Source organism: Phaenicophaeus curvirostris, chromosome 19 (assembly GCF_032191515.1).
Source record: "Phaenicophaeus curvirostris isolate KB17595 chromosome 19, BPBGC_Pcur_1.0, whole genome shotgun sequence".
NCBI classification, from domain to species: Eukaryota; Metazoa; Chordata; class Aves; order Cuculiformes; family Cuculidae; genus Phaenicophaeus; species Phaenicophaeus curvirostris.
In genome coordinates, this window is record NC_091410.1 from 5,476,283 (window position 1) to 5,487,926 (window position 11,644).

The following is an 11,644-nucleotide window of genomic DNA, read 5'->3' on the forward strand; positions in this document are numbered from 1 at the left end:
TCTTCCATACTTGCCAAGAGACCTGATGTGTGACTATTCTGGCTTTTTCACATATATACCCTGAGAAAGTGGCAATGGGGTGGAAGTGTTTCTGGAGCTCAGTCTCAGGTATCAGGACTTCTGTTGGAGTATTCATTTCCAGATTACATTCACAAGGTACTGAGCAGACTGTCATGTTCTGTAAGTACCTGCCAGTAAAGTTTTATGGAGAGGACAATATTTTGCAATCTTATAGTTGTAATTTTTTCTTCAGCAAAGGCGTTTACATAAGTTCAAATGAAGCATCAACACTGAAAGAAGCTAAACCTTAGTTAATTTTCTCTGACTTATGAAATACAGGGGAACGGCTTTCCCCTCTGACTCCAGCAACTTTCCAATCAAGGGGTGTTTCCTTTCTAATTTATTTCCCCTTCTTGTCTGTTGTAATGTTTTCCAGCCCATGGGCATCTTCTCCATCCTGGAAGAGGAGTGCATGTTCCCCAAGGCAACTGACACCTCTTTCAAGAACAAGCTCTATGACCAGCACCTGGGCAAGTCCAACAACTTCCAGAAGCCCAAACCTGCCAAAGGCAAGGCTGAGGCTCACTTCTCGCTGGTGCACTACGCTGGCACGGTGGACTACAACATCACTGGCTGGCTGGAGAAGAACAAGGACCCCCTGAATGAAACTGTCATCGGGTTGTACCAGAAATCATCTGTGAAGACATTGGCTTTACTCTTTGCTGCCTATGGTGGGGAAGCAGGTAAGCTCTGTAAAATCATTGTTCTGTGTGTTCATGCTGTACAAAGGAGGCCTCTCAAAGGCAATGGTAAAGACATCTGCTCGTTTTCTTCAATTTTGCAGAGGCTGGTGGAGGTGGTGGTGGCAAGAAGGGTGGCAAGAAGAAGGGTTCTTCTTTCCAGACTGTCTCAGCTCTTTTCCGGGTATGTACAGAATTCATTACCTCTTTGAAACTGGAAAGCAATTTTTTCTTGAATCTGAAAGTTCTCTTGTCATTTTTGAAAATCCTTCCCTTGCCATCCTTGGGAATTTCAGAATCACCCTCTTAGAACACCGCAGGATCTCTACCTCAAAGCATAAATGGCCTTTCTTTCATTTCAGGATTGAGAATGTTATTGTCAGCCTCCTGAAACTCCCTAGGCAATCTACTTAGACTTTCTATTCCAACTTACTAGTAATATTACATTCTTATGTTTTGGCTGTTTTTTTCTACCTGCCCATCTTTTGCTATTACCTTCTCTGAATACTCTATGAAAGTCTCCAAAGTGTCAACTTCACCTGCTTAGACTGAGAGTCAACATCAAATGAGCAGAACTACCTTAAAATCCTGTTTGGAGAGTTCAGAGATATTTCCCATAGCTGTTCTACGTATCCATAAACTTTTTCAGTAATGACATATTGTAGAACTTGAAAATAGTAGACCAAACATCAAAGGAAAACATTGTCATGATAATTGTAAGATTATAAGGCAACATTTTCATTTCAGTGGGGAAGGAGAGTGATTTTAGATTACGTGAAAATAATGAAGCTTGAGGTCAGTTTTCAGTTATGTTGTCAAGGTTTCCATGTTGCTGAGGTGGAGATGTTTAGGGAGATTGAATTAAACTAAACCAGTCAATTTATAGGGGCTGTACAATTATTCCACCCATTTAAAATGAAAGTATAGCTGCCAAATCAGATGCCAGTCACACTTGGGCAAGAGCACATGCCATACACTCAAAATGCCCAACTAAATAATATTTGTAAGGAAAGCTGTGACATGGGAGCTCTGTATTTGTGTAAGTAGATCAAGGAAAAGTAATACTAACCATTATTCTACAAAAGAGTTTCAAACCCAAAAATCTGGGATCCTTCAGTTCCTAAGTTTCACTTTGAGAGTGAAACTGTAAGGTGATTTAGAGAAGGCAACTCTGCATCCTTAAACACTTGGGTTGATACATCCACTCTTAAGCTTCCAGTGCTTACACTTATTAATATAAACATCATTTCATGATCTCACAGGAGAATTTAAACAAGCTGATGGCTAACCTGAGAAGCACTCACCCCCACTTTGTACGATGCATCATCCCAAATGAAACAAAAACGCCTGGTAAGAAGACCCAATAGGAGGAAAATTTGAGTAGCAGAAGCTCTTCTGCATGTCAAACAGCTGGGGAGTCACTAATTCTGGTGTTTGTTAGGTGCCATGGAGCATGAGCTGGTGCTGCATCAGCTGCGCTGTAACGGTGTGCTGGAAGGGATCAGAATCTGCAGGAAAGGATTCCCCAGCAGAGTCCTGTATGCTGACTTCAAACAGAGGTAAGAGTGCTACACGCTTCTGCCTATTCAGACCAAACTAAAGAGCCTGGGTATCATAATATACTTGAAATATTATACTTTAAATAGGTAGTGAGCAGTAACACAGAATTTTTTCACCATCAATCCATTATGTTATGACTGCTCAGGTCAGGATTCTCTCACACTTCAAGTTAATAGAAAAAACACTCTCCATATCCTGTCTGAAAGGATGAACTGTCTCGAGGCATGAGACTGATTTAATACGACAGTCTGAGAAGGCTGTGGGGTTCAATGTCAATGGCGGTTTTGGTAACGGGTGTCCTGTTTTCTTCTGCAGATATAGAGTGCTTAATGCCAGTGCTATCCCAGAGGGGCAGTTCATGGATAGCAAGAAGGCTTCAGAGAAGCTCCTTGGATCCATTGATGTGGACCACACCCAGTACAGATTTGGTCACACCAAGGTTAAAACAAGACCTGTGTTGAAAGTTTGTCAGGCAGTGGTAACGGTGGGTTGCTCCAGCAGGGGCAGAGAGCAATAACAGAGCTGGTGCGGTAACCTCAATCAGCAAGTGCTCAGCCAAGTACCCAAGCAAAGCAGGTGGAGAAGACCCTGGAATGGCAGCCAGGTTCAGCCAAGAGTCCAGATCACCAGACAGGTTTCTGACAATAAGTCTGAGGTGAAGCCTTAAAGTCTTGGTTCTCAAGATTGTTCAGGACCAGATATAAGTAGGCTTACAAGGCAAAGGCACTATTCATTAATTCCTGGGCAGATTCATGGCAATGAGATCAGTTTATCATCAAGCCAGGAACTAAGCCTGCAGGTCATGGTAGAGCTCACTGGGGTCCATGATGAGTCCAAGGCGTGGCTGAGGCTGTGGCTGAACTGGAAACCATAACTCAAACTGCCTGGTTCAGATGGGGACTGACTGCTAACAGCTGAGCTTACAGGAAGCTCATAGACACTTGGGCAGAGTTTAGGAGGATGCTCAAGGTGAGGCTGCTCATGGCCATTAAGGTCTACTTAAGGATCCAGAAAGACTCTGAGCCTCAATTCTGTACTACCTGAAAATAATAAGCTGCAACATTCCCTTTCTCAAGGTGTTCTTCAAAGCTGGGCTGCTGGGACTCCTGGAGGAGATGAGAGATGACAAGCTAGCAGAAATCATCACTCGCACACAAGCCAGATGCAGAGGCTTTCTAATGAGAGTGGAGTATCGGAGAATGGTGGAGAGAAGGTAGGTATTTAGTTTGATTTAGTTTGATCGTATTTAGTTTGATGTCATGGTACTTGACTAATGACGTTTTAATCAGTCACATCGAAATGATGCAACAACCATATCAACTTCCTTTCAGGGAGTCCATCTTCTGTATCCAGTACAATGTTCGTGCATTCATGAATGTGAAGCACTGGCCCTGGATGAAGCTGTTCTTCAAGATCAAGCCCTTGCTGAAGAGCGCAGAATCTGAGAAGGAGATGGCCAACATGAAGGAAGAGTTTGAGAAAACCAAGGAAGAGCTTGCCAAGTCTGAGGCAAAGAGGAAGGAGTTGGAGGAAAAAATGGTGGCCCTGCTGCAGGAGAAAAATGACCTGCAGCTCCAAGTGCAGGCTGTGAGTATCACTATTCATTCATACATGGGAGAAAAATATTGTAGAGCCAGAACATTTGTTTGCCTAAGCAGAGCCTTCCAGGAAGCTCACTGATGGGCAGTAGAAAGCAGTCTAAATGACACACTCTAATTCACTCTTACCTTGAGTAAACAGGCACTAGCAGGGTCATGGTGAGTGTCAGCTTGTGGGAGTGAAAGGTCAGGTTCACCTCATATTGTAACAAACGCCACCATGTGATTCAAAAGACAAGAGCAGAGAACCTTCAAAAAATTACAAACCAATAAATTCTGTGTCTCCCCCCCAAGGAAGCAGATAGTTTGGCTGATGCTGAGGAAAGGTGTGACCAGCTCATCAAAACCAAAATCCAACTGGAAGCCAAGATTAAGGAGGTCACTGAAAGGGCTGAGGATGAGGAGGAAATCAATGCTGAGCTGACAGCCAAGAAGAGGAAACTGGAGGATGAATGTTCAGAGCTGAAGAAAGATATCGATGACCTTGAGTTAACACTGGCCAAAGTGGAGAAGGAAAAGCATGCTACTGAAAACAAGGTACACATATAAGAGGTCAAAATATATATTGCTTCTCGGAGCAAGAGACCCTGCTACAGCAGGACACCTTGGCTTTGGAACATTTTGGCTGGATTGTGTCTGAGCAGCAAAAGTTAAAACAGAACTCCTGGATAAGAGCTACACAGTGAAAACATCACTGTGGCCCTGTTTTCCACCCAATGTTGACAATTGTTTCTATTTGTAGGTCAAAAACCTCACCGAGGAGATGGCAACCCTGGACGAGACCATTGCTAAGCTGACAAAAGAGAAGAAAGCCCTCCAAGAGGCCCATCAGCAGACACTGGACGACCTGCAGGCAGAAGAGGACAAAGTCAATACTCTGACCAAAGCTAAGACCAAGCTGGAGCAGCAAGTGGACGATGTAAGCACACGGGCATTCAGCAAGAACAGGACAGGTATGGAGTTAGACCTGGCTGGCAGAGCACTGATGGTCTTGTTGGTTGTAGCTGGAAGGGTCCCTGGAGCAAGAGAAAAAGCTGCGCATGGACCTGGAGAGAGCTAAGAGGAAACTCGAAGGAGACCTGAAGCTGGCCCATGACAGCATAATGGATTTGGAAAATGATAAGCAGCAGCTGGATGAGAAACTGAAGAAGTAAGTGTGGCTGTGGGGCACCTCAGTGTGGGGCTGGTTCTCTTGACTTTTTTCCTTTGAGCTCTAACAATGCGTCCTTTGCCCAAAGGAAAGACTTTGAAATCAGTCAGGTCCAGAGCAAAATTGAGGATGAGCAAGCCATGGGCATGCAGTTACAGAAGAAGATCAAGGAGCTCCAGGCAAGTCTCTGTTCTGTTCCTTCTCTCACCCTGGCACAGGTCAGGCAGGAGGAGGGCACGGGTGTGAAGGGTTCCCAATGTTCTCCAGGCTCGGATTGAGGAACTGGAGGAGGAAATTGAGGCAGAGAGAACTTCTCGGGCAAAAGCAGAGAAGCATCGGGCTGACCTCTCGCGGGAGCTGGAGGAGATCAGCGAGCGCCTGGAAGAAGCAGGAGGGGCTACAGCAGCTCAGATTGAGATGAACAAGAAGCGCGAGGCAGAATTTCAGAAGATGCGTCGCGACCTTGAAGAGGCGACGCTGCAGCACGAAGCCACGGCTGCCGCCCTGCGCAAGAAGCACGCGGACAGCACAGCTGAGCTTGGGGAGCAGATTGACAACCTGCAACGAGTGAAGCAGAAGCTGGAGAAGGAGAAGAGTGAGCTGAAGATGGAGATTGACGACCTGGCCAGTAACATGGAGTCTGTCTCCAAAGCCAAGGTAATGAACTGCAGCAGAACATGCTCTCAGGGCCAGAGGCTACAGCTACCAGCTCCGTTCTCATAAAGAAAATCCCTGTTGTGAGAACAAGGCACAGTCCTGGTGTTCATCTTATTTCCTTCCTTGTATTTGCTCATTAGGCCAATCTGGAGAAGATGTGCCGCACTCTGGAAGATCAGCTGAGTGAGATCAAAACTAAGGAGGAGCAGAATCAGCGCATGATCAATGACCTCAACACTCAAAGAGCTCGTCTGCAGACAGAATCAGGTGAGACATCCTCATTCCTGAGGTGCAATGGGAGCGCTGCATGTCATTAGGATACCACAGGGTGCCAGACAGTACCGGGTCATATTCTTAATAGTCTAGTTACTCTTTTTCAATTTACCCTTCCCAGGTGAATTTTCACGTCAGGTGGAGGAAAAGGATGCTCTGATTTCTCAGCTTTCTAGAGGCAAGCAAGGATTCACACAACAGATTGAGGAACTCAAGAGACATCTAGAGGAAGAGATAAAGGTCTGGAAGTAGTCTATCTTCCACAAAGTACATTGCCCCTAAAAGGCCAATATTCTTTCCCAAACACATGCTTTGCTGGAGGGAACATGATTAACACACTCAACTTCTAAGGTAGTCAGGGAAATGAGGGTTATGATTTTCATGCTGAAGGATGTCATCCACAGGTCTTTCAGGACATTCTGCCAAGAGTCTTTAAGACAGAATTCAGATACACATGTCAAAACATTTACAGAAACTGCAGATGACCATCCCCAGAACACCTGCCACTTACACGTCCTGGCCCTACACACCACATGGATGGAGCCTTCATTAGCTCCCAAATTTCCATTGACCCACACAGAGTTCCACTCTAATTTTACTGTCAGTCTTACTGTCAAAAGACGTCTCAAGAGAAGTGTTCAGCTTACCAGTCCCAATGTCCCCCCAGGCCAAGAATGCGCTGGCCCACGCCTTGCAGTCTGCTCGCCATGACTGTGACTTGCTCCGCGAACAATATGAGGAGGAGCAGGAAGCCAAGGGGGAGCTGCAGCGAGCCCTGTCCAAGGCCAACAGCGAAGTGGCCCAGTGGAGAACCAAATACGAGACGGACGCTATTCAGCGCACAGAGGAGCTGGAGGAGGCCAAGTATGGAGGAAGTGGGACACTGAATGTCTGGGGAAGGCTGAGAGTGTCCAGGGCAGTTGAAATGGAGACTCTGAGAGTGGGCTGGGAGATAGCTGGGAGGAAGGCAGGGAGGTACTGCCTTAGTGATAGAGGTGAAACAGGGAGAGAGGGGAAAAGTGTGCTGAGGAAACAGCATGGATTGGAAGGACAAATGTAGACTTTAGTGCTAGAAAGCCTGAGGCAAGTCAAATATTCAGTAGGTGCCAGGTCACAGAGGTGGTAGACCCTTTCTCTGTAATCTGGAGCTGTGCTTATTTCCTCCCAGGAAGAAGCTGGCTCAGCGCCTGCAGGATGCAGAGGAACACGTTGAAGCTGTCAATGCCAAATGTGCCTCCCTGGAAAAGACAAAGCAGAGGCTGCAGAATGAAGTGGAGGACCTGATGATCGATGTGGAGCGAACAAATGCTGCCTGCGCAGCTCTGGATAAGAAGCAGAAGAACTTTGACAAGGTCATTTCAGGGCTCCAGCCCTGGGGTTCCTGGGCAGAGCATTCCCTTCCCATTTCCACATCCATATTAATGCCTGTTTTCTCTTCAGATCCTGGCAGAGTGGAAGCAGAAGTATGAGGAAACACAGGCTGAGCTGGAAGCCTCCCAGAAGGAGTCTCGCTCTCTCAGCACGGAGCTGTTTAAGATGAAGAATGCCTATGAGGAGTCCTTGGACCACCTGGAAACGCTGAAGCGTGAGAACAAGAACTTGCAACGTAAGTCACTGGCACTTGGCTCCTGGCAGGGTTTCTCACAATTTTTCACCCTGCAGGGTGGCAATGATGCTCTATCCTTGACCGTGCCATTGGTCTTTGTTCCCACAGAGGAGATTGCTGACCTCACGGAGCAGATTGCAGAAGGAGGAAAGGCAATTCATGAGCTGGAGAAAGTCAAGAAGCAGATTGAGCAGGAGAAGTCTGAACTGCAGGCCTCCCTGGAGGAAGCTGAGGTACACCAAGTGCTAAGAAGTGGTGTACAGACTGAAAGGATGGGAGTAGTTGGGTGTAGTCAGAGATGGCAGGAAAACAAGCCAAGATCTCATGAAATACTGCATAGGAGATGATGCAGAAAGGAAGCAGTCTTTTAAGTCACTGTTCTTGCTGCCTTATCCAGGCCTCTCTAGAACATGAAGAGGGGAAGATCCTGCGCCTGCAGCTTGAGCTCAACCAAGTGAAGTCAGAGATTGACAGGAAGATAGCAGAGAAAGATGAGGAGATCGACCAGATGAAGAGAAACCACCTCAGAATGGTGGAATCCATGCAGAGCACCTTGGATGCTGAGATCAGGAGCAGGAATGAAGCCCTGCGGCTGAAGAAGAAGATGGAAGGAGACCTGAATGAAATGGAGATCCAGCTGAGCCATGCCAACCGCGTGGCTGCAGAGGCACAGAAGAACCTGAGGAACACACAGGCAGTGCTGAAGGTAAGAACGCAAATATTAGCATGCAGGTACCTAGCTTGCCTTGCAGTATACCAACAACCTAATTACATACACATATTAGTAAATGAGCCATATGTCTCACCATCCAACCTTTCTCCAGTGCTGTGCCATCTTCTAATTTCCCTTTCTTTTCTTAAAGGACACTCAGCTACACCTGGACGATGCTCTGAGGACACAGGAGGACCTGAAGGAGCAGGTGGCCATGGTGGAGCGCAGAGCCAACCTGCTGCAGGCTGAAATTGAGGAGCTACGGGCAGCCCTGGAGCAGACGGAGCGCTCAAGGAAACTGGCTGAGCAGGAGCTTCTGGACGCCACTGAACGTGTGCAGCTCCTCCATACCCAGGTCAGCCAGTCTTCCAGAAATTAATCCCATCAACAAAGGAGAGCTAAGAAAGAGGTTGCTATACATCTCTTGAGTGGTCACTCAGTCAGCATAGGAAGAGCTATGCTGTAATACAGCAGATTCAGTCAGCCCTCTATGTTTGGTCTCCTCTATGTCTCTGAAGATGTCTGTTGCATTCAAGCCTTTCACAAAGAACATTTGCATATTTAGCTGTTGATGTGGAGGCACCAGGTCTAACAGCACCCACCATGTCTTTCCTGTTGCACAGAACACCAGCTTGATCAACACCAAGAAGAAGCTGGAAACAGACATTGTGCAAATTCAGAGTGAAATGGAGGATACTATCCAGGAAGCCCGCAACGCTGAAGAGAAGGCCAAGAAGGCCATCACTGATGTGAGTTGGGGGCTTCTTTCACTGGAGATGGTCCATGTATTCTCTGTCAAGACGTCTCCAGTCTCACAATGGCCTTGATCCTTTGCTCTCATCAGGCAGCCATGATGGCAGAGGAGCTGAAGAAGGAGCAGGACACCAGTGCCCACCTGGAGAGGATGAAGAAGAACCTTGACCAGACAGTGAAGGACCTGCAGCACCGTCTGGATGAAGCTGAGCAGTTGGCTCTGAAGGGAGGCAAGAAGCAACTCCAGAAGCTGGAGGCCAGGGTGCGTAGGAGTTTTATTTGTGCATGAGAGAACATGTTGTGTAGTCAGCCAGCAGGGCAGCTCCAAAGATGGGCTTCTCCTTGCAGGTGCGGGAGCTGGAAGCGGAGGTTGATTCTGAGCAGAAGCGCAGCGCTGAAGCCGTGAAGGGTGTGCGCAAGTACGAGAGGAGGGTGAAGGAGCTGACCTACCAGGTAAGGCAGGAGGCCTCCTTGGGCTGAGAAGAGTTTTCTCACAGCTACTTCCATGTTGTGCACACCATCTCCAAGGGGAATTGCTAACCTCGCATCATGCATAATCAAGAATTCATTCTCTTTCCTGCTTTCCAACCCCTCTAGACTGAGGAAGACAGGAAGAATATTCTCAGGCTGCAGGATCTGGTGGACAAGCTGCAAACGAAGGTGAAATCCTACAAGAGACAAGCTGAGGAAGCCGTGAGTATTGCCTGGAGAATGGGCAAGAGCTATCTTCCTTGAGGGCAGCACAATCATTGAGATGAGTAGGAAGACTGCAAAAAGGAAGAAAACTGCCAAGACAGAACAGTCTTGGCCACATCATTTTACTCTCATTCACTGCTAGTTTCTGAGCACCCTGCAGCAGTCAGGGATGAATGGAGGGAACTGCTGTTTTGTACAGGAGATCAGACTGAAGAGCCCCATGGGCCACATCCACTAAGTGAATTTAACAGAAGTTCCTGAGTCTCTGCTACTGCTGAACTTCAGAAGACTCCAAGGTCCTTCTCAACCTTAAAAATTATGCTGATAGCTGGGAAAAAAATAGTGGGAGAATGAGTATGCAAATGACAAAGTGGCAAAGTTGCCCCTCAAGCTTGACACAGTGCTAGTGAAGTTTGTCACAGTGGGGTCCTGAGGAAAGGAAGATGAAGAGGTCTGTGTGAGGTTTCTGTGTAAGCAGTGGGGGTGGGGGATGGAGGTCTGGGCTTTCCCCTATGGAAAAGCCACAGCTCCCCAAGGTTGAAGTGCAAGAGATTGGAAAGCCCTGCCCTGGGCTCCTCCCCACCACCTCCCTCTCCCTGCACAGGAGGAGCTTTCCAATGTCAACCTCTCCAAGTTCCGCAAGATCCAGCACGAGCTGGAGGAAGCCGAGGAGCGCGCTGACATTGCAGAGTCGCAGGTCAACAAGCTTCGGGTGAAAAGCCGGGAGTTTCATGGCAAGAAGATAGAAGAGGAAGAGTGAAGATGTCTTGAGGCTACAAAGTGACCTGAGGGAAGCACAAAATGTGAACCCTCTGTCACTTTCTTCTGTAACAAGTATTCATAGCCATGTCGATTTCTAGAGAATAAACACCGTAGATTCCCTTGCATACGCACCATGAGTACCAGCTTTCATTTGTTCCTCTTTTTACTGGTGAAGTCTATAGTATCATCTGGCTTTGGGGCAGCTTTGGCTTATAACTGCTGTATCATGGTCCGGATTTTTGTCATCTAGTTCTTAACTACTTCTCCTTTCTTTATTACTTGGTGACTGGGGCACAAAGAGAAATTTAACTTCACATGAAGAGAAATCAGGGATAATAATTTCTGACAGTGAATCCTGACAGCCCAGCCCCCCTACTCTTGTGTCCCAAGCAATAGCTTATTTTATTTTTATCCATACAGCATCTCAGCATTTTCCAGTCATTCAGTATGTCAGGTGAGAGCTGCTTCTTCTGGTGTTCAGAAAAGCGGAGTCTGGCACACTACCCCCTGAAACACCACCCTGCCTGGGGGAGTCTTTGTTTCCTGATGTGACCCCAGCTCTTCAATTAATTGGTATTGCAACAACCCAAAGCTTGAAACAGGAACTTCTCTCACCAGCCTGTGACAAGAGAAATTGGAGCAGACAGCAAGCAGAGAAGAGGCTGCTGCAGTAGCCCAGCAGTTGGAAGGGAAACACAGCAGAGTTCATTAGTAGCTGGTGTTTCCATTCTAGCCTACTAATTTTCCATTCAATCCACTGGAAAAGTAACAAGCAAGCTGAGCAGAGAAATGTCAGGTTGATTCTGGGTGCGAGCAGAGCTGCGCGGGAAGACTTGAGAGCAGGGGTGAAAAGCCACCGCATTCAGTTTCAATCACTGCCTGTTGGGGCAGAGCTCAAAGGGCTGAAGTTCACTCTCACAGCCACAGCTTCTGAACTTTGAGTGAGCCCATTGTGTAACACTTCCTCAGAATGAACCTTCCAGTTCCTGAAAGGGGCCTATGAGAAAGCTGGAGAAAGACTATTCACAAAGGCTTGTGGTGATGGGATGAGTGGGAATGGGTATAAACTGGAGAGGGGCAGATTTAGACTAGACATTAGACTGTTTATGAAGGCTTGTAGTGACAGGACAAGGGGCA

The 11,644-nt window shown here is 47.1% G+C and overlaps 1 protein-coding gene across 1 annotated transcript in view; it reads left to right on the forward strand.

The window, feature by feature from the left end:
• LOC138728727 (myosin heavy chain, skeletal muscle, adult) overlaps nt 1-10,638 on the forward strand; it is a 30,108-nt gene extending 19,470 nt beyond the window's left edge. The window contains exons 15-39 of the mRNA XM_069872303.1: nt 437-743; nt 845-924; nt 2,003-2,090; nt 2,182-2,299; nt 2,616-2,739; nt 3,377-3,513; nt 3,632-3,887; nt 4,193-4,435; nt 4,641-4,817; nt 4,903-5,048; nt 5,137-5,227; nt 5,316-5,705; nt 5,846-5,972; nt 6,100-6,218; nt 6,646-6,842; nt 7,147-7,330; nt 7,419-7,584; nt 7,693-7,817; nt 7,982-8,290; nt 8,448-8,651; nt 8,920-9,045; nt 9,141-9,311; nt 9,398-9,502; nt 9,647-9,742; nt 10,350-10,638. Of these exons, the coding sequence (XP_069728404.1) occupies nt 437-743; nt 845-924; nt 2,003-2,090; nt 2,182-2,299; nt 2,616-2,739; nt 3,377-3,513; nt 3,632-3,887; nt 4,193-4,435; nt 4,641-4,817; nt 4,903-5,048; nt 5,137-5,227; nt 5,316-5,705; nt 5,846-5,972; nt 6,100-6,218; nt 6,646-6,842; nt 7,147-7,330; nt 7,419-7,584; nt 7,693-7,817; nt 7,982-8,290; nt 8,448-8,651; nt 8,920-9,045; nt 9,141-9,311; nt 9,398-9,502; nt 9,647-9,742; nt 10,350-10,505 (4,242 nt within the window). The 3' untranslated portion in view covers nt 10,506-10,638. The remainder of the gene's footprint in view (nt 1-436; nt 744-844; nt 925-2,002; nt 2,091-2,181; nt 2,300-2,615; nt 2,740-3,376; nt 3,514-3,631; nt 3,888-4,192; nt 4,436-4,640; nt 4,818-4,902; nt 5,049-5,136; nt 5,228-5,315; nt 5,706-5,845; nt 5,973-6,099; nt 6,219-6,645; nt 6,843-7,146; nt 7,331-7,418; nt 7,585-7,692; nt 7,818-7,981; nt 8,291-8,447; nt 8,652-8,919; nt 9,046-9,140; nt 9,312-9,397; nt 9,503-9,646; nt 9,743-10,349) is intronic.
• The last annotated feature ends 1,006 nt before the right edge of the window (nt 10,639-11,644 follow it).